Source organism: Garra rufa, chromosome 18 (assembly GCF_049309525.1).
Source record: "Garra rufa chromosome 18, GarRuf1.0, whole genome shotgun sequence".
Classification (NCBI taxonomy): Eukaryota; Metazoa; Chordata; class Actinopteri; order Cypriniformes; family Cyprinidae; genus Garra; species Garra rufa.
In genome coordinates, this window is record NC_133378.1 from 28,933,346 (window position 1) to 28,956,418 (window position 23,073).

Consider the following 23,073-nt stretch of genomic DNA (forward strand, 5'->3'; position numbering starts at 1 on the left):
CTGGTCACCTGTTGACACAAGTTTCCTTTATTTGGAAAAGGGTTTTATTAACTCTATAAGACCTTCTGATTTAAAGAGAAATGTGAAATTTCTTTTGTTTGGACACAGAGGTAGTCCCACCCCAATACCATTACCATTCACCTTATCTATTTTGTACATGCAGTTGAGGTCAAAAGTTTACATACACCTTGCAGAATCTGCAATATGTTAATTATTTTACCAAAATAAGAGGGATCGTATAAAATGCATGTTATCTCTTATTTAGTACTGAACTGAATAAGATATTTCACATGAAATACTTTTTTTTTCTTTTTAGTGATAGTTGTTCATGTTAGTTTATCTTGAAGAGTTAAATTGTCCGCTGTTCTTCAGAAAAATCCTTCACGTCACACAAATTCTTTGGTTTTTCAGCATTTTTGTGTATTTTAACCCTTTTCCATCTTTTCACACTGAGGACAACTGAGGGGCTCATATTACAACTATTAAAGAAGGTTTAAAAAAAAAAAAAACATCTGTGGATCATTCAGGTAACAACACAGTATTAAGAATCAAGTGTATGTAAACTTTTGAACAGGGTCATTTTTATAAATTAAACTATTATTTTCTCATGTGGATTGTATGTAAACATCTTTCATGTGAAATATCTTATTCAGGTCAGTACTAAATAAAAAAAAACATGGATTTTGTATGATCCCTCTTAAATTGGTAAAATAATTAACATTTTGCAGATTCTGTAAGGTGTATGTAAACTTTTGACCTCAACTGTATTTTTGATGTACATCACAATACGAATAAAAACATCTGTCGCTACTTCTGTTACATTGCGACCTCGACCAGATTAATTGTTTAATGGGATAGTTTACCCCAAAATTATCATTTACTCACCCTCATGTCATTCCAAACCCATAAGAATTTGGTTAATCTGTGAAACATAAATCCAGGTAACCAAAACTGCGGAAAACATCCAAAAAGGTTGTACAAATCCTTATGAGTCAAGCAGTTTAATCTAAATCTTGCAAAGAGAGATGATTGCTTTGTCTGGACTTTTGGTTACCTGGATTTTCAATTAAGGGACAGGAAACTCTTGAGGTTTCATTAAACATATCTAAATTTGTGTATTTAAGACTCAAGGGCGAGTAAACAAGGCTTTTCATTTTTGAGTAAGCTATCCCTTTAACATAAAACATACACAGATCACCATTAACATGACATTTAGCTTGACCTCATGATGCTCTGGAAGCTCTACAGTAAGAAAAAGTTGAACAGATGAAGGCAGAGAAGCAGCTAATGTAGAGAGTTGCTTAATCCAAACTCATGTCCTCCTCATCATCTTTCTTGTCTCCTCCTTCGTTCGACTTGCCTTCACCTTCCATGGCCTTGGCAAATGCTTCCACATCTACAAGAAATTAAGCAAAAACAGGCATCCATTATAAGATTTTCTTTCTTGAAGTCTCAGTTTTTCTGAGAAATCTAACCAAAAACAACTGTCTAGATACATTACAGTACATCCAAATTTATCCTTGTAAGGTCATTCTGTATAAACTACAGACTTAACAGAAGGATGTCTGGGAGAGAGGAATGTGTATATATGTATGTGAAAGTATAAACAAGGGTGTTAAGAGTTTTAGCTGGAATGAACCAGATCAGTTTGTGTACATTTGAAATATACCGACCTCCTTTATTGGCCGCCTCCACAGCTTCTGTAGGCAATCCAAACTGATTCATCAAAGGCCCCAACTGCCCAGATGCTAGTGCACTGCTGAACATACTCATAGCCTACAAAACCCAGAAAAATAATCATGTCCAGGAGCAGATATGCTAAAATACTTGCTCTTGAAACTTAATTACTCTTAATTTGAAGGGTTAGTTCACCCAAAAATGAAAACTCAGTCATTAATTATTCATCCTCATGCTGCTCCAAACCCTATAAGACCTTTGTTTATCTCCGGAACACAAATGAAGATATTTTTGATGAAACCCTTCATAGACAGAAAAGGTTCTACCACAGTCAAGGTCCAGAAAGGTACCAATAACAAAGACAAAATAGTCCATGTGTCATCAGTGGTTCAACTGTAAAGTATTCACAAAAAGTGTTCTCGTAGCTTCGTAAAATTACAGTTGAAGCACTGATGTCACATGGACTATTTTAACAACGTCCTTACTACATTTCTGTGCCTTGACCGTGGTAGGACCCTTGCTGTCTATGGAGGGTCAGAGAGATCTCGGATTTCATCCAAAATATCTTCATTTGTGTTCTAAAGATAAACAAAGGTCATACGAGTTTGGAACAACATGAGGGTGAGTAATTAATGATAGAATTTTCATTTTTGGGTGAACTATCCCTTTTCGTGCTCAGTTTCTGACTACATAGAAAAATAATTTCAATACATCACTATATGCATTAGTCAAACCTGCTGAAACTGTGGTGAGGTTAGAGTGTTTTGAAGTTCTTCTGTGCTTTGAAGAAGGGATTCTCCAGATGGGAGGTACGGCATAAGCCTCTGCTGCACTTCTGCATTAGCAAAAATTGGGGCCATGACCTCAGGGGTTAAGACACTTGCAAGGTCCACTAAACAAAGAAAGTTGACATGTCAGCATGTAATCCAACATTTTGCTTATAGTGATTTTACATTAAACTAACATTGTGATTTTACCTCCTTGACCTGTTGAAGGCACATTCATTGTTGCTAAGATGTTCTGCAGGTCACTTAGTTGGATGGGTTGAGATGGGCTGGTGGCTCCAGCTGAGAGAGCAGGGGCTGCAGGTGTGCTGGGGGTGGCAGCGGGTGAGGCTGCAACTGTTGCAGATGGAGTTATGGGTGTGGTTGGAACTTGGGAGGAGCCGAGCCGCGTGGGAGCCGAGGTGGATGATGGAGTGACGGCAGTGGACTGACTACGAGAGCTAAAGATGAAAGAAGAATATTTCAGTTGTCATTGCTTTTAAGAGATAGTTCACCCGAAAATGAAAATTCTGTAATTAATTATTCCCCCTTATGTCCTTCCAAACTTGCAAGATCTTTGTTTACCCTCAGAACACAAATTAAGAACACATATTTTTGATGACATCCGAGAGCTTTCTGACCCTGCATACTGCTACTAGCATGTTCAAAGAAAACAAACGTCAGCAGCACCACACACGTGTCGCGGTACTGTCATGAATGTGAGAAAAAATTGTTGAATAAAGTCATTATTTTTGTTTTCTTTGTGCATAAAAAGTATTCCCACTAATGTCACATGGACTATTTTATCAATGTCCTTACTACTTTTCTGGGCCTTGAATGTGTCAGTTGCATTGCTGTCTATGCAAAGTCAAAAAGCTCTCGGATTTCATCATAAGTATCTTAATTTGTGTTCTGAAGATGACGACATGAGGGTGAGTAATTAATGACAGAATTTTGCTTTTTTTGGGTGAACTATTCCTTTAAGTACAATCTTCTATATCCAAGCTATTACTGGGTGTTACCTGGAAGATGAGCTGCTAGTAGCTGGAACTCCACTTCCCAGCAGGCTGGCCAGACCTGGTCCTGCCAAAGCCCCCAGACCCCCTACAAACCAAATGAATGATGTTACATTGATTGTCAGCGAAGAGACAACCTTGTAAAAATACATTTTTTAAATATATTTTTAAATATTTGGAATTAGCTTTTATTTGATTAATTTGTCTGTTTTTAAATATTTTTAATTCAAATTAAGTTTTAGTAATTTCAGTACTTATTTCAGATTTTTAATAGCTTTCATTAACAATAACAAAACGGTCACAGAAAGAAAATAAAGCAGCATAATAACTCACCTAGTCCACCAAGTCCAGTTGGTCCTATGAGTTGCATCAGTTGGTTGTGGCTCATATTACCAAGAAGACTCTGAAGGCCACCTTCACCTGTAGGATCATGTTAAAGTTATCAGTGTTGAGACTGCATTTGAGAAAACAAGTGCGAGACCTAATTTTCAACACAATTATTTTTCTTTTCAACAATCAAACTTACCACTGTGTTCGATACTAAGGAAGGAGTGAAACACTCAAAGTGTGTTTGTGCCGAGTGTATTTTAACAGAAAAAATATACATTTAAGCTTTAAGATCAGTGTTTAGCAAGGGTGTCAGTGCACTGGACAAAAATGCTTCAGAAATACCTCCAAGGGCAGACAGCTCATGGCTGCTGCCTCCTCCACTCCCCAGAGTACCAGGTATTGGTGGGTTGTTGAGGTATTCATTCACTTTCCTGCAGTACTCCTCATCTTTATCTGTCTTAGGCTCCTGAAAGGTCAAACAGGGATTGATTGCAGATGTATTTCAGGTAATATTCAGGTAATACATTTTTAATGAGTAATAGCAGATGCCAGAAAGCTCCCAGCCTGGCATACCTGTAACCAAAAGAAGAGTCTTTTGGATCCAGCTTTAAACTTCAGCACAAAAACACGGCCTGTGGTGCACTGATTCACCTTCTTGAACTCACAGTCATCAGGGAAAATGATCAGGTCCTTGTAAAAGGAACAATGAAAATATAAATATTTTGAAGATTAAGCATTGCAAAGGAATTTTGAATATTCAAAGCTGTTTTTATGAGCGTGTACTAACATCCTCCACATTCCCTGTGGATCTGTCCTTCCAGCAGAAGTGGATGAGCGAATCATCCGTCTGCTGAATATACACAAGTCCTTTGCGCTTATCCGGGGTGACGGTGCTGCCCTTCAGGGTCATTTTTCCAGCACGGAACTCCACCAGGTATTTGCTCGATGAGCCCCTGGATCCGGACACCAAGCTAGGGAACAGTGCTCCAGACGACATCTGTAGCAACAAAGAAAGGTAAAGTTAATTTATCCCAGTGAGGGAAATTAAAATGTTTGAAAAATATATTAAAAATATATAAATATAATATAATATTATATAAAATATATTGAATTATCATACTGTACTTTTTAATTATTCGGCTGCATAAACAGAACTACAACAAATGTAATCTATAAAACAGCAGTTTAACAATTTCTTGTAAGGGATCAATTCTGTGTGTGTACGTATATATAGCTTTTAATATCCATTGCAACATTCTTCACATCTAAAGGAAGTATATATAGCACACTATAGTTATTACTTACTACGTTACTACAATTATTGTTACTCATGTAAAATAGTAATACATTACCAATAATAATATATTATGCAATCTTTTACAGTCTAATAATCATACAACTGTTTTTTTTTTCATAATTAAGTCACAATACTGGCAAGCACAAAAGATTAGCATCCTTATCTTAGAGCATCACTGTCTGAGATGCATTATTCTGCTGCCTATTTCAATGTAGTACATGTACAGGAAAGTTATTAAACACGGCCATATGTCACATTATCATTAATGTGAAGTGAGGATAAAATTAGTTAACGTTACTAATCTACGTTTACATGATCAACTGATTCGAAGCTAAACCTGAAGCTAACACTGCGAGTACTGATAAACATAAAAGGCCCATGTTTTTAAAAATCCTAAACGTCTTTTACATTACACATCTATAAATGCAGTACTGACGAATATGTGTGGTGATTGTAATATATGACAAACATAAAACTTACATTTCTCTCTTTCTAGTCAGATTTTAAGAATTCTTTCACTTGTGATGTCGACCAACCTCTACTAGCAGAAGGAGCGGGGCTTACGTTCGATTGGTGGAGGGTTCTCGTCCTTTGCTCTGATTGGTGGTTGCACATGCCAATATCCCCACACACACATAACGCTGAATTGTGCAATAAGTATGTCAAAGCCAGACTGGAGTAAAAAGTGTAACCTTTTAGAGGTGTTAAAATACTTTTTTACCACTGTTAAAACATTTTAGATCGAATTACTTCCACTTTGCCGGGCAAATACGTTACATGTCTGGCTTTTTCTTCATGTCTGGTCTTAAATGAACAATTCAATAACTCAGTTGATATCAGGAGCGTTGAGGATTATTGTTCTTAGATTCAAAATAAGCTTTTACTGAACTGGGAAGAAATCCATAGCAGCTATTATTCAATTGTTTGTCACCTTCACACGTCTTTGTATTTAACTGAATGTTCTTCGAACACATTTGTCTGACCTTGGAGCAGTATAGCCCATTAAAAAGATATGTCTCATGAGCTCTATAAGCTTTACAATAATAATAAAGACAGCCTGGTCAATAAAGACATACAAGTCATGTTTTTTTTTCTGTTATGTGTTTAATTAGATTCTCTTTATCCATGACATTGACTTTGATAAAGATCAGTTCACATTTGAGGTCAAATTAATGCAAAACAACAGCTAATAATTCACAAACGTTGGAAATGCCGGAAGCTGAAGCTTTTCCCAAACGTTTTGTCAAAAACTTTGAACTGACGCTTGTCAATTGCCTTCAGACTTAAAATGAGCAAACTGAAATTGCTTTACTTAGTGAGGTCTCACATATATCGTTAATATTGCTCGTTTACAAATGAGCAGATTCATAAGACAGTTTAAGTGCATTTCACGTGATCTATACAAACGCAGTAAAAGTCACAATACATCATGTACAATTATGTAAAGCCATCATAGCACCACAGTGGTATAATTTGAACTTCTATCTGTGAAAAGTGAGTTTCACAATAGGAACAATCAATCCCTAGTGTAACGACCAATATCAAGACAGCTATGTTTGCTTTACATAGTTGCATTCAGTGTGACCAGGTTACTTGTATATTAACTTGATGTGGTTGGTACAGGAATAGCTGATAAACATGGCACAAAATCATGAGACAAGTCGTTTTTAATGTCTCATGATTTCAAGGGCTTTAAAAGACATTACGTTAGCAGCTGGTGGATATACTGATATTTCTAATTGCTAGTAAGCATGGATAGTGAGATTAAATAATTTATGTTTAGACATGCCACAATATAGTGTATAAAATACAGAGGGAAATAAACTGTAGTTAACTTTTTCCTTTAAAAGTATGCCATGGCCCGAAGCTTGGCTTTTGGAATTGTATGCACTACATGGAACATATTAAAGATAAATACTCTTGTGCTACACAATAGATGATGAGCTCCCATTAAGTGTATTTGATAACCATTTCTAATATTTAGATAACAGTGTTATTATTCACTGCAGTCACATACACCTGTGTCTCCACCTAAACAACTTTAGACTGTGCAAAACAGCCAACAATAGTGTGTAACACCATCAGCAAAAGTACTAACATGCGCTACGCCAAGTAAAGTATTTTACATAAACAGTGGAGCTTATTGACACATTAAACTGTACAATTCTTAGACAGACATTCCCATCAATGTTTGCATAGCTTCTGAGATTTGTGAGTGTTAATATCACAGTATTGTTTAAAGTTTCGTAATAAAAGACAGTGGTGTCTTTCACGATCCTCTGAGGTCATCTCATCTACGATTTGTATGCCTGGAAAAAAATTAGTCCTTGCAGAATGAGAAAGCATGTGAGCAACAAAGCACATTTTGAGCATTTTTGGTACACGTGAATATATCTATATGTATATGTGGGCGTGAAGCACCTCAAGTGCTGAAATAAAAAGAAAGTTTAGCACCCATCTCCGTTTCATTCACCACGATGTTTCACTCAACATTGCAGTCCTGACAAGTATTATGGCTTTAGTTTCTACAAGAGAAAAGTCGCTTTGGCAACCACAAACACACTCTAACAATGCTAGGATGTAACAGGATTTTAGTTATTTATAAGAGCTTTTCAACAATTAAAAAACAGCTATTTCTTTACCAAGTAAACATTTTTCATGAGCAGCTTTCATTTTTGTCTGTCAAACAAAAATAAAACGGATCTAAAATATTTCTAAATGAGAAATGAGAATGTTAGTTTTAGTAAACTCCCCTGTACCATGGAGACGGTGAGAAAATTGCCTTATATAACCGTAATTTCTGAACAAAAATGGGATAATTCAGAAAAATAAACTTAAGGTACTCAAAATCAGGCGGAATCTTTAACTGTGAAGTTCCTGCACATCATGCATACCAAAAAACAGAGCTCATGTTTCTGAGATAAAGAAAAAGCATATCAGAGATGATAAAATAGCTTTAGTTTGAACAAAAACGCAAAATTATGCTCTTCTAATAGGTTCTGAGCAGCCTCACATTTCAGTGACACAAAAAAATTGGCTATCTTCACAGATACCATTACTAATTGCTTGTACCCATAAAATGAACACCTGAGTGTAACTAGCGAGACGCATGGAAAGGTAAGTTAGCACATACTGTACATAAACTAGCAATTTCTAAACATACTGAGGTTTGCACAGAATGTTTAACTCAAAATCTAACATAAATGAGAAAAAAACTGAATAATTAAGGCATTCCCTACCCCTCAAAAAATAAATAAATCCATTCACACAGAATTTCCAGATTCTAGTAAAGAGTAGAACTCGTGGAGAGGCTTTGTCCAAAAACTGTTCGTATGAATCTCACATTTTGTCAAAAAAAAAAAAAAAGAAAAAATGAAAAGAGCTTAAGGTGAGGAGATGATATGGATTGAGTGAAGCAGAGCAAAGGATGAATCTCGAGACTCTTTCCGTCATTCCAACCGAATCAGTAGATGTCTGGAAGTTCAGAGTACCTCCTGTCAAAGTAACCACCCTTGTAGATCCAGTCTGAAGCTCCAGTGTATGGATTATTGCCTTGCTGAAACCATCTGAAAGGTAGGAAGCCATAGGTTATAAAAATTAAAAACCTATTCAACATCCATAAAACAAACATACTCTTGTGAACGCGCATTGAAGACTGACATGGCAGAGAAGAAATTGTGGAATAAAGTCCTTATTTGATATCTTTGAGCACAAAAAGTATTCTCATGGCTTCATAAAATTAAGGTTGAACCACTGATGTCACATGAGCTATTTTAACAATGTCCTTACTACCTTTATGTGCCTTGAATGTAGTTGCTTTGCTGTTCATGCAGGGTCAGAAAGCTCTTGAATTATCAAAAATATCTTAATTTGTGTTACGAAGATGAACGAATGAATGAAGGGTTTACAGGTTTACAACATGAGGGTGAGAAATTAATGACAGAATTCAAATTTTTGGGTGAACTATTCCTTTAACCTAGTACAATTTGATATGTTTAAAATATACATGACTCTGTAAAGCTTTTATTTTTCTCTTCTGAACAAAAACAAAACAGATCTAAAATATTGCTAAACGTGAAAGGAATGAGAATATACAAAATGAGGAACCCAGGAAGGTAAAAAAAAGTGGATGGTTATGTTCTTAATGCAAATACTCGCCTCGTAGACCAATCTTCCTCGTCTTTAGCACGCTCTCTTCTGGCAGCTCTTTGTTTCTCTTCCAATCTCTCCTTCTCTCGACTTGCAGTATCTGGAATTTAAGAATAGCTTTTAAATTTAGGGGTATAATAAGTGGAGCACTATTCAGTAGATAGCATACTAGACAGATGGTAACAGAATGGGCCAAAACAGAGATTGTCCATACCGATATCCCCATTCTCCATAGCTCGGATGTCAGGCCGCAAACGACAGTCTGTTGGTGCTATGACTCCAGTCATGCCAGGCTCCAGCTCATTAAGCGTCATGGCAAAGTTAGTAAAATTATACATCTAAATAGAATCGAGAACAAATAGAAATTAAAGAGAGAATAAGCATATCACCCAAGACAGACGTTAGAGTCACTGGGGGTTTGGGGTTACCTGTGTGGAGTTTGGCGGTCGAGGGGCTACTCTCCATAGCAGCGTACTGCCTGGGATCATAATGACTGTCTCCTGGACATCTGGCATTTCATCTGCATCATCACTCCCTGTACTCTGCTCCTAATTACATGCATACAGAACTAACGTTAATACCCCATAATGCTTCACATTCATATAAAAACCATTAAACACTATATAGTTAAGGTGAAACATTTACATGCACCTTGAAGAATGTTAATTATACCAAAATAAGAAGGACCTGAATAAGATGTTTCACATAAAAGAAATTAACATATAGTCCACAAGAGAAAATAATCATTGAATTTATACATATGACCCCGTTCAAAAGTTAACATACACTTAATTCTTAATACTGTGTTTCTACCTGAATAATCCACAGCTGTGTTTTTTTTTGTTTGTTTGTTTAGTTATAGTTGTTCAGAAGTCCCTTGTTTGTCCTGAACAGTAAAACTGCCACTGTTCTTCAGAAAAATCCTTTAGTTTTTCAGCATTTTTGTGTATTTAAACCCATTCCAACAATGACTGTATGACATTGAGATCAATCTTTTCACACTGAGGACAACTGAAAGACTCATATGCAACTATTACAGAAGGTTTAAACACTCACTGATGCTCCAGAAGGAAAAGAAATCATGCATTAAGAGCCAGGGGTGTAAACTTTTGAACAGGATGAAGATGTGTGCATTTTTCTTATTTTGCTTTAATATCATATTTTTTCCATTTAGTACAGCCCTTCAGATGCTATAGAAATTACAAAAGAAGACAAAATAAGTTACATTTACTCTGATCTTCAAATTCACAAAGTTTACACCCCATCAATATTTTTCTTCTGGACTATCTGGAAATTATTTTCTCTTGTGGACTATATGTAAACATCTTTTATGTGAAATATCTTCTTCAGGTCAGTACTAAATAAAAAATAACATGCATTTTGTATGATCCCTCTTATTTTGGTAAAATAATTAACATTTTGCAGATTCTGCAAGGTGTATGTAAACTTTTGACCCTAAACTGTAGGTAGATAAAGCAAGATCAAGAAGCAAATGGACTAGGAAAACTAACTGAACTACAAATTCTAGTATGATGGTGGCTCAGTTAATGAGGCTACACTGCTAAAAAACAACTGTCTTTACCTTCACTTCTCACTGAAATTGCATGTTAATACAAAAAAGGGAAACATAAATTGATTTCCAACACACTGCAGATCATTTTATTTCAATTTTATTTATTTATGTTTAGTTTTTATTTTTTTGCAATAATTTGATCAAAGGTGACAGTAAAGACTTTATAAAGAATTTATAATGTTTCAAAATAATTGTATTAATGCTATTCTTTTCGATTTTCAATTCATTGAAGAATCCTGAAAACAATATACAACATTGATTATAAGAATGAATGTTTTCTGAGCACCAAATCAGCATATTAGAATGATTTCTGAAGGATCATGTGACACTGAAGACTGGAATAACGGCTGCTAAAAAGAAAAAATCAGATTTCATCACAGAAATAAATTACATTTTAAATATAGATGTAAATAGTAAACAGTTATTTTAAATTGTAATAATATTTCACAATATTACGGTTTTTACTGTATTTTTGAGCCAATAAATGCAGCCTTGGTAAGTATAAGAAACCTCTTTCAAAATCATTCAAAAATCTTACAGACCCTAAACATTTGAACAGTAGTTTATATTTGAACAAGGAGCTTGTTTGTATAGTGACATAAAAATGCCAGAGTTACACAATGGAAAAACCAGCTCTGGTTGATTTTTCTTTTATACTTCAGTAAAGATCTTGAAACTTTTTCAGTTGGCATACTGCTTACGTCTAAGAGTTCAGAGTACCTCAAACAGTCTCTTTTGTGGTAAGTGGTGGAGCCTCTATTTGAGGATACTTGAGAGCCCTTTTGGACTTCCATGTGAAAACAGAACAGAAAATAGATCACAGCTCTGCAGTAAGAAATAAATGACTAACGCTTTTTACCTGCTTGTGTTTCTTGGAATCTCCTCCGCTTTTCTTCTCTGCTTTCTTGTTGGCTTCGTAGACTTTTGGCTCAATGCTATATACGCACTCAGTCCACTTCCCATAGATAACCCGATGCTTCTTTTTACTGAAATGCACCCAGACAAAATGAGTCATAAACAAAAGCATCAAATCCAGAAAAAGTACATCAAAAACGCCAAAGTAAAAATACATACACAATCCAGCTTTAAAAGACATTGCTGATGCAAAGGGGATGTGCAGAGTGAACTCTACAGGCTGGGAGCCAGATATACCCACTGACATTTGATACAAATGACTGCTTACCTCTTGTCCTGGATATGTCCCTCAACCCTATGCAGCTCTTTGCCAAACATGCCGCATGGCTTAAAATTCAGCACACACTTGTCCCCAGTGCTGAAATGAACAGAGAGAAGGCTTCTCAGTCAAAACTAAGGGATTGAGTGAAGATTATTCCACAATGTGGCATGAAAAGATCACACTGGTGCCTTCATTAACAACTATATTTAAAATGCATAGTGCATATTTAGTGTCAGAAAGGAAAGAGATGAAATACCTGTGGTTGACAATCTCCACTGTCCCATACTGCTCAATCCACAGTTTACCCAGAATAACGTTATGCACACAGCACATAGGGTTTGTCCACGTGTAAGCTTCTCTGTGCCTGAGAGCGAGCGAGAGAAAAAATAGCTCAGCCATAACTAACACCCAAAATGTCTTCAACACGCATACAAAAGATGCCAAAAAATAAATGGACATTGCAGGATGTTACTTATCTAGCAGATGAGGCTTTCCAAAGCAAGTTACAGTACACTAAGAACAAGGAAAAGTTACCTTGACTCTCCAGCTCCAATAAAAAGTGATCATATTGTACTATATGTCATTGTCACACAAATAAAACTCACTTGGAGAGCTCAAGTGTCATGGTGCCTTTAGGCTCTGCCTCCACACTCTTCCCCCAGAATTTCAGTTTAGGGTAGATGGAGCCATGAAATGAGAAGTCCTGATTGAGTGACTCTGCGTAGAAGGCGCTGATTGGTGGATGGTGGCTCACCTGTTCTGAGGTCATACGGTAACCCTCTTCATCCCTAAGCAAAGACATTCAAATTGGTGCAAGCTCATTTACCTTTACATCTTCAGCTTTGTAGAAAATGATGTATAGCACTTTAATCCAAATGTTCTGTAGATTTACCTTGTAAGCTCAAAAGTCTCTCCTAATAAAGGGTTAAAAGGTTTTCCAGTTCTGTCCCATTGCGATGCAACAGCAGAAACAGCGAATGCGGCAACAAGCTGACAAATAAAATGCAATTGTGTAATAAAGATTTGTTTGAGTCTTCATGCATGCACACATGTGAGAGTAAAATATAAAGGAGGCCAGGTTTCTGCAGGGTTAAATGAAGGCACATTTAAAACATTTTAAAGACTTTAAGACCAATTAAAGAAAATGTACGAAAGAACTCTAATAATGACTTTCTTTTCAACTTTCCATTTATTGAAGAATCCTGAAAACAAATATACAACATTGATAATAATAATAAATGTTTTTTGAGCACAAAATCGGCATAAAATAATGTTTTTTAAAGAATCATGTGACACTGAAAACTGGAGTAAGTGCTGCTAAAAAAAAAAAAATCAGCTTTGCATCACAGGAATAAATTACATTTTAAATTATATTCAAATAGTAAACTGGTATTTTAGATTGTAATACAATTTCACAATATTACTAATATTACTACAGTAGAATGTTTGTCTTGCATTCCAGTGCAAATGTCTAAAGATTGTTAAAATAGGACGTAATGTAAAGCAAAATGATATAAGAAGTGATCAAAGCAAAGTTTATGATTAACACAAAAACAAATATCTGTAATCCGCCAAAAGATATTTGTTCTTATTTTAAGCATTAACACTTCATTTTGTTCTCAGAAAACCTCATATCTTTAATTCACATCTGAAGTAAATGTATCCTGATTTAAAGGTCCACTGAAGTGCTTTGAATCATGCAGCGTTATGCTATGTGTTGACGTCATTTCAACTGAAACAGGAATAGCCAAGAGCCAAAAGCGTTTTCTATATATCACAGCTTGGGCCAGAGCCGCTGATCTCAGTAAAGCCGCATTTTACAGCGTATGGCAGCCACTATCTCATCCATATTGCTATAAAATATACCATTCTGTGTAGAATTTAACAACGATTTTGTTGTCCACTCTCTTCTTAAAAAGAGAAAAAGATACAGAGAGGACTGAGAGAATCCTTTTTACCCGCACCTCCCTTATTAATGAGCTGCGAAATTATCCCGGGTGATTCAAAGCTTACCTACTTCAGGATATCAGTAAACTTTGATGCTTTGCTAGAGTTACTGGAGCCACATATTATAACAAAGTGAACACTTTATCATTTCTGTGAACACAGTGTATAAAGACCTTTACAGTGCTTTGTGCTGCGAGACGAAGCACAAGTGCACCTGTCTGCAGCCTGCAGATCGAGGCGGGGCTGAATCTAGGGCGGGGCTGCACCTGTCGCCCCGCCCACATGCCTTCTCATTGGTTGTAGGTAAATTAATGACGTCGACGCAACATCCTTCCCACAACTCATCTTATTGGTTAGTGAAATGAATTGACGTCGCTGCCACGATAAACAGGAAATGCAGTTGGAAACTATACTTATGAATTATACGTTTTATATAAACGCTGAATCCTTTGCTTATTTATTCAGCTTTCAGATGTGTACAAATCTCAGTTAAGTTTTTTAAAAACGTACGCTTATGACTGGTTTGTGGTCCAAGGTTACATACATTTACAATGAAGAAAAATTAAACAAAAGCACGCACATCAGTCTCAAATGGGTGCTCGACTAAAAAGCAACAAGTACAAAATAAAGTGTAAAGTCGGCAACACCAAAGCTCCAAAAATATTTATTTTTAAAACAACTTTCGCATAGCGCATGTGAAAGTTTTAAAAATAAATATTTTGATATTTTTGGAGCTTTGGTGTTGCCGACTTTACACTTTATTTTGTACTTGTTGCTTTTTAGTCGAGCACCCATTTGAGACTGATGTTCCTGCACTCTAACATGACGTGTTCCACTGTTTCTTCATGCCTGCAATATTCACATTTCCCTGTGCCATGTTTACCTATTTTCAGTAATGTTCCATTTAATCCCGTGTGTCCAAAGCGAAGCCTTGATATTATTGTCTCTTCTCGCCTATTCCTCCCTGTACACCTTATTTCTCCCACTCTCCTTTGAATCTTATGAAACCATCGTCCTTTCCTATTTTCTTCCCATTGTTGTTGCCATTGTTTCTTTAATTTATTTTTAATAATACTCTTAATTTCTGTTCTACTAATACAAACTGTAAAATCAATTTGATTATTTTTAGTAACTTCCTTTGCTATTTTATCTGCTATTTCATTTCCCTTAACTCCATAATGTTTTCAACGTCATTACTTTGCCACCAATGAGATGAGTTGTGGGAGTTACGTTATCTCGACATTATTAATTTACCTACAACCAATGAGTAGGCATGTGGGCGGGGCGACACGTGCAGCCCCGCCCCAGAATCAGCCCCACTTCGATCTGCAGGCTGCAGACAGGGGCTGTATCCGAAATCGCCCCCATACACTCAAATAGGGCACTATTTGAGGGAACAGCCATTTTAAGTGGTGTTCGAAACCATAGTGGACGTTCTCGAGTGCACTCATTCAATCCCACAATGCACCGCAAAAACGAGTGTACAACCGATGTACGCTCAACAGCTAGAGATAACCCATAATGCACTGTGAGAGTCGCGCACCGACTGAATTCCCGCGTCTCTCCAGATGATGGCGCCCGCAGCTGAATCATCTGTTCATTTTACAACGCGCTCGTCCACTGCGTAATGCAGCGTACAACACAGGTACAAATTTGTTGTAAATTGATTATTAAATTGTTTAACCAAGGTTTATACATAAACTCCTTGACATAGTTCAAGATAAATCCTTTAATCTTACTACTCGAACTGTCCGTTTTAAATGATTGTTAAACAGCGGCAGTCCTTCCGGTGCACTTAGTGTCCGAATTCGCTCACTCGTTTTCATTCACTCCTTCAAGTGAACTGTACGAGTGGACTAATGTAGGGAATAGTGAATAGGGTATAGGGGGCGATTTCGGATACAGCCAGGGGCTTCTCAGACGAAGTGGTTGAACTTTTGACGCAATTCTGGATTTTGACGTTCGCTTGTACGGTGGCTCTGAACGGTCAAAACACCTCTCAAAATGCTTGCTACAGATTTGTTTTGACGGACGAAAATTTCGGAGGCAGTGTGCAAACGTGATTGACATAACGTGAGGTCGTATTTATTTTTTAACGTGCGAAAAACTCGTACTCAGTGTGCAATGACCTTTACCTGCGACGTCGTTTTTGTCCTAACTAGCCGCGACGGCGACACACGAAATTTCAATTTTAGAAACGGTTTCTATTTCTGCGACGTCGCGGTTGGAACAACAATACAAACTAAACTCAGGTACTGAATATGTGCTTTATTCAGTGTTAAAAGTGTCTAATGTGAGTTTGAATATCATTTTGCGTGACATCTATAGCCATACTGAAAGCAACAACAGCGTAGTTTACCTCAGATCTTGAAAATACATTTAAGCAAATAACAAGTATTTTCCATGACAATTTTCCCTCTTCACTAAGTTTTGTCAATTGTTTTGTTTATTGGTCTAATTTTTTTCGGGTTTCTAATTAAACTTACATTGGGTTAGTCGCTAGGTTTTCAAATGTATGGAAATAGTCTTAAAAAGGTCTTAAAAGGTATTAAATTTAACTCCATAATTCCTGTATTCACCCTAGAGTAACCGATCACTATTAGTTACAAAAGACACTAAGTCTGCCACAGTCAATTCTAGTTGCATTTTTCATCAATTCATTTCCTAAATTTTCCTTTGACTGTGTTCTTGCCTGCCATCTAGTGGCAAAATATGTTTTTTTACTTGCCAACCCCTGCTCTAGTTTACAGATAACCTTAAGGTTACCATATTCATACTAAAAGCCAAAAATAAAATTTTTTAGGTATTTTTATTGGAAAACAAGACAAAAATATTATAATGTAAAAAAATTGTTTGTTTGTTTGTTTGTTTTTTGCAGTGTATGCAACATTCAATGCCATGGCTTTATGAATTGAAGAGTTTTAAAAAGGCCTTAATTTGTGGAAGGGTGACTTTTTAAGACCTGCAGAAACTCCAGAGGCACTAACCTGCATTCGCTCTATTGAGTCAGAAAGTGTACAAGCTTTATGGACGAGGTATGTATGTTCCATGTACTCTGTAATCCTCTGCAAGAAGCTCAGCGGTTCGTTGAAAACAATAGGCATTGTTATCTTAGACAGCTCCTGCAAAGATAAAGTATTCCCAGACAGAAATGGCTTGGCATGTGGACAACGACACCGTAATCTAAATAGCATGTCTCTTTTACAATTTCATATATCATGCTGTGTTTAAATGGAGCACTTTTGACTAAGCTGTTTGTGCTTACCATTCCAATGCATTTCTTCAGGAAGCCCCATACACTAAAGTCATTTCTGGAGAACATGGGCGCAGGCAGAGTAGTTCTGAACACACAGACACACACATTATTACATTTAACAGTCTAATGGATAAACATCTTCACATTTTGTTTCCTGCCACTGGATATTATTTCGCGCTTTTCAGACTCCTTACCGCCTCTCCCACACTCCATTTTCAGATGGCACCTTGCCATTCACCGTCTGCTTGCTCTCATAGACGCAGGCATCCTTAAAGCTGACTTCACACGAGTCGTCTGATTCTAATCCTGAGACAGAAGAGAGATTTAGCCATTTGTGTTTATAAAAATGTGAGGTACAGTATTAGAACTCATTACTAACCTGTCTCAGCATCATAGAACTCTTCCTCGCTGTTCATGATGGACAGTTACTGCTGCTGATGTCAATCAGAAGGCATTGTTTTAGAGCTTGAATGTGTTCTGAAGATCAAATCAGAAAACACTATATTATAGGTTTGACAGTTAAAAAGATATAAAACCGGAGGTCATAATAAAAAAATGAATCATTAACGTACTGTAGACTACTACTATGCTGTAAACCTGGAATATACTGGACACTAATGCTGGCCTACTCTGTCTATTCCCTTATTGAACACACAGAACAAATCCAATCACCTCACTGCAGTCTTTAAACAGCTGTGCTTGGCAAAACCATCTGATGAGAGTGTCCGACCAAGCTAATCCTTTAATGGCCAATGGCAGCTCAAAGCAGAAAGAGAGCGTGTCAGCAACCGATTGTCATTATTGCAACTGACTACCGATTTACAATCCTGTTTTAATTAAAGAAAAGATACCATTCACAAATTATAATGCAAAATCCTGGGCACATATTAGAGAGTCCATAATAAAGAAAATGGAAAATGAAAACACATTCTTCAAATTCTTAAAAATATGCTCTTTGTATTCATAACAGCATTATGTTTATGCCATTTTTAATAACAGTACATTAAAAACATTTAATGAAAAATATATTTACCATACAGTTGAAAAGTTTGTGGTTGGTAATGCAAGGCTGCATTTATTTGCAAAAAATACACTGAAAATACAGTAATAAATCTTGTGAAACATTATTTGCAATTTAAAATAACTGGTTTTCATTTTAATATATTTTACATTTTATTTGTGTGATGGCAAAGCTGAATTTTTGTTATATGATGCTTCAGAAATGACTTTGATATGCTGAATTGATGCTCAAAAAATTGCTTATTATTAGTAGTGTTAATGTTAAAAACAGTTGTGCTGCTTAAGATTTTGGTGGAAAGTACATGACACACATTCACATGACATACAAAGGATTTTCAAATCTTACTAAAAAGTTTTCTTGAAATGTCAAATAAAAAAATGATAAATGATTACAATGTAATACTTAACACGTTTAACAAATTTAATTATTTTACAATACCAGTCAAAAGTTTTTGAACAGTAAGATTTTTCATGTTTTTTGAAGAAGCAGAAGAGACTACCAACTAAATTTTCAGCATCATTACTCCAGTCTTCAGTGTTACATTATCCTTCAGATTTTTTTTTTTGTGGGTGGTGAGGGTATTAATTATAGAAATTAATACTTTTATTTAGCAAGGATGCATTAAATTGATCAAAAGTTATGATAAAGACACATCGCTTACAATGTTACAAAATATTTATATTTTAGATCTATTCATCTATTTTTTTTCTAAATGCTGTTCTGCTGAACTTTCCATTTATCAGAGAAACCTGAAAAAAAAAATCTACTCAGTTGTTTTTAACATAATAAAAATAATAAAAAATGTTTTTGAGCAGCAAATCAAAATATTAGAATGAGGATCATGTAATGGAGTAATTAGGCTAAAATTTCAGCTTTGAAATCACAGGAGTAAATTACATTTGAAAATATAAAATAAATTCAAATATAAAATAGTACATTGAATAGTAAGAAATATTTCAAAATGATTCCGTTTTTGCTGTACTTTGGATCAAATAAATGCAGGCCTGGTGAGCAAAAGAGACCACTTTAGAATAAAAAATCTTACTTTTGACTGGTAGTGTATATGATGCTTTTTTATGCTTCACTTTTATATATCAAGAAAGTTATGCCCCCCAAAAACCAAAATGATTTTTAATTTTACATTACAAAAAATGTCTGCATTAGGTGTAATCAGGTCATTGCATAAATTGAATTAGTAATGTATTTCTGAATAATGAATAAAACATACACATAAATAAGCATTACTTCACTGACACACAGAAACAGACAGCTAAAACGAAAAACTCTTGTTCAGACCACCAATTATACAGCTGTGAATGAACAAAATGCAAAGCATTTGGCCATATAACGGAGGTGGGCATCATGCAAATTATTTGGAACTGTGAAAGGCAAAGCAGTCACTTAACGTAAGCTGACAGCTATCACATATTCAAACACTCATGTGGTACAACGCCAATAGAGGAAGTCTTGGCTGGCTGAGTAGCACGTAGCCCTGTTTTTTTTGCAACCACACAAATACAAGTTAGCTAACTGAAATGAATGTAGACTAGAGGTGGCTGTGACTGACCGCACACTTTCGATTGAAACAAAGAAAACCTTGGACTCTTAATGTGAAGGATAGGTTTCAAGGCAGCCAAACTGAATAAGGCTACAGTATATAAAACAGACCATTTGTAGAAAACAATGATAATTTTCCTGCTTTGTAATTGAAAAAAATATAATTCTGTGAATAATAAAATATTTCTGTATTGTATAAAGCATCAACAGAAATATAATCTAATTCCATACATTAACACAAACAATAGACAAAAAAAAACTTCCTACACTACATACCTTACCAAAATAGACTTACAAAACGGTATTATTTAATTATTTATTTTAACAATTATTATAATAATTATTGTTATTTATTATTTAATATGTGACCCTGGATACAAAGTAAGTAGCACAGGTATATGTGTAGCAATGGCAAAAAAAAAAAAAAAAAACATTGTATGGGTCAAAATTTCTTTTTTTTTCCTTTAATGCCAAAAATCATTAGGATATTAAGTAAAGATCATGTTCCAAGAAAATATTTTTTTCCTATTTCCTATTATGAATATATAAAAACTGAATTTCTGATTAGTAATATGCATTGCCAAGAACCTATTTTGGACAACTTTAAATGCAATCTTCTCAATATTTCGATTTTTTTTGCACCATCAGATTATAGATTTTCAAATACTTGTATCTCGGCCAAATATTGTCCTATCCTAACAAACCTACATCAATTGAAAGCTTATTTAATCAGCTTAAATACCATTATAACTGGTTTTGTGGTCAAGGGTCACATATATATAAGAAAACCCCTAGGTAACAAAACATTTTTAAACTTTCTTTCAAATATTTCCAAATAATCATGTACACAATATACCTTATAGTCTTTCAGCTAAAGGCACGGTTGGATGCATGTCTTTTGGTTGTTATAACAACAATAAACAGACAAAACTAGTCATACAACTGACTGGAAAATGATATAGTGCAGATTAATGGTGACTAAGACAACCACATACCTGGTTCTCAGAAAAAGTTGCAAAGTTCCTGTTGGTTGTGCATGAAGGAACTGCTGTATCAGTAGTTTTTGACTTTATATTGACCTAGATGCATAGTTTACTAACAGCAGTTAGTTTTACAGTAACTGATAAAGTACCATGTTTAATAACCATATTCTTATTAATAGTAGCAGTACAATAAAACAGAAGAGTCACATGTGAGTATACATAGTTAAAACAGTAATATGAACTGTTTTACTATATTTTAATATATAATTTGTTCCAGTGATGGCAAAGTTGAATTTTCAGCAGCTGTTACTTCAGTTTCAGTTATATATTATATCATATATTTTTAGGATTTTTAATGAGTAGAAAATTCAAAAGAACAGCATTTATTTGAATGCAAATGCAAAAATGCCTCTTTGCTGAATAAAACAATTTTATTCAATGCACCTCCACAGTATGTGCTCTTCCCAATCAAGTCAAAATGTTTCACCAGAATTAGCACTGCTGACAACTAAGAGATGGATTATAGTAGCATCTCTTTCATAGTATCCACAGATGTAAAGAGTGTCAGTCAAAACAGTGAAGTAGATTAAACCTATCAAAACTACAAAGCAATCAGTTAATTAGACATAGAAAGCACTGCTTAGGACATGATCACATGCAGCAGCATATTACCACAACACACAATCTACATCCACCCATCCTGACCAGGTAAACTGCCAAATCCTAGCCCATGCAACATCCGTGCATGAAGGCAGGCTGACATTCAAGTAATGTCCCGTTAGATATACAAACATATCTGATACTATGAATAACCTGCCTCGCTTGGCATCTCCAAACTGGATCTACTGCGGGCGGAAGGCACTGGGTGTTTGGCTTGAGCTGTTTTGACCCGCGTTAGCCGCTAGCTATGAGCATTGACCGATAATAAACCCGAATATTACTCGTCAACCCGTTTGATATCGTCAAAACCTTTCAGAAGGCACAAAATAACATGACGTGTAACGTCGATCTTGCTTAGCAGGCTGTGTACTGTGCGTGTGTCGCGTTACCTTTCAATAATGTAAAGCTGGATCGCTCCTTTCTCCGGTGGGACAGAAAACAAGCGCCCAGTTTGGGAAGACTGACAGCAGGGCGGATACATTTCGCCAGGACGGGAGAACAAACTGGATTGGAGGTTTAAGAAAGCGGTTTAAACGAAGATGGGAGGGGCGACGTTTGATTGACAGAAGCAGTAGCCTATTGTGAAAGAAGACCCCTCTGCGAACGCACGATGTTAACCTTTCGAAGGGGCGGGGTTATATTGAGGTTACATAAAGGGGTCGGTACTAAAAAGGCAGGGATGTGGGTTATTTATAATACAATAAATATCGCCGTCAGCTATGGCAGTGGCGCTCCTTGATTGATTACCTATGACTGCTGTCCAGGAATAGTTATATAAAAATCCTTCGTTATATTGACAACACATTGATTTTATGATTTGAATAAGGAAAAGCAGTAGGAAGCTATAGAAAATGTTATATGAATTCACAAATAGACCATCCTTTCATGAATTCTTTATTTTTCAGGGGTTTGTGGGGTCCTTGACAAGAGCATGAAAAAATAGGCCCAATCAGTGTAACAAATGGTTTCTTTTTACTATTTAAAATAACTATTTTCTATTTGAATATATTTTAAAATGCAATTTATTCTTGTGACTTAAAAGCTGAATTGTTAGCATCAGTACTCATTGTATATTCTTATTTGCTGTTGAAAAAATATGTATTATTAGCCTATATTATGTTGAAAACAGCTGAGTAGATTTTTCAGGTTTCTTTGATTAATTAAAAATTCAGAAGAACAGCATTTATCTAAAATAGAAATATTTTGTAACATTATGAATGCCATTATTTTTGATCAATTTAAAGCATCCTGGCTAAATACCCCCCAAAGAAAAATAAATAAATACTGACTCTAAGTGAATGGTATAGTGTATATGTTATAAAAGCTTTTTATTTCAGATAAATGCTTACCATTTGGATCTTTATATTCATCAAAGTATCCTGAAAAAACGTACTCAACTGTTTTAAATATTGATAATAATAATTGTTTCTTGAACAGCAAATCAGCATATTAGAATGATTTCACACTGAAGAGTAATGATGCTGAAAATTTAGCTTTGATCACAGGAATAAATTATATTTTAAAATATATTAAAATAGAAAGAAGTTATTTTACATAGTAAAACTATTTCAAAATTAATTCTTCTGCTGTATTTTGGATTAAATAAATGCAGGCTTTTTACAAAAAAATTATTTTTTTCATTAATATTTTATTTTTATTTTTTAAT

The 23,073-nt window shown here is 35.4% G+C and overlaps 2 protein-coding genes across 2 annotated transcripts; both read right to left on the reverse strand.

Annotated features, from left to right (window-relative positions):
• Window positions 1–9: 9 nt before the first annotated feature.
• Window positions 10–5,642, reverse strand: LOC141290853 (proteasomal ubiquitin receptor ADRM1-like). The gene is made up of 10 exons (XM_073822988.1): window positions 5,565–5,642; window positions 4,575–4,784; window positions 4,361–4,477; window positions 4,130–4,253; window positions 3,791–3,877; window positions 3,464–3,545; window positions 2,655–2,902; window positions 2,412–2,569; window positions 1,674–1,776; window positions 10–1,396 (listed from the first exon to the last, which is right to left on the reverse strand). Exons 2-10 carry the CDS (start codon window positions 4,782–4,784, stop codon window positions 1,302–1,304), a joined length of 1,224 nt encoding a protein of 407 aa, XP_073679089.1. The 5' UTR covers window positions 5,565–5,642; the 3' UTR covers window positions 10–1,301.
• A 526-nt stretch (window positions 5,643–6,168) lies between these two features.
• osbpl2a (oxysterol binding protein-like 2a) lies at window positions 6,169–21,892 on the reverse strand. Its single transcript, XM_073822903.1, has 14 exons — window positions 21,797–21,892; window positions 17,566–17,663; window positions 17,381–17,492; window positions 17,196–17,271; window positions 16,918–17,052; window positions 12,876–12,973; window positions 12,589–12,771; window positions 12,240–12,347; window positions 11,990–12,079; window positions 11,666–11,792; window positions 9,662–9,781; window positions 9,448–9,571; window positions 9,243–9,333; window positions 6,169–8,650 (listed from the first exon to the last, which is right to left on the reverse strand). Exons 2-14 carry the CDS (start codon window positions 17,600–17,602, stop codon window positions 8,548–8,550), a joined length of 1,404 nt encoding a protein of 467 aa, XP_073679004.1. The 5' UTR covers window positions 17,603–17,663; window positions 21,797–21,892; the 3' UTR covers window positions 6,169–8,547.
• Window positions 21,893–23,073: the final 1,181 nt, after the last annotated feature.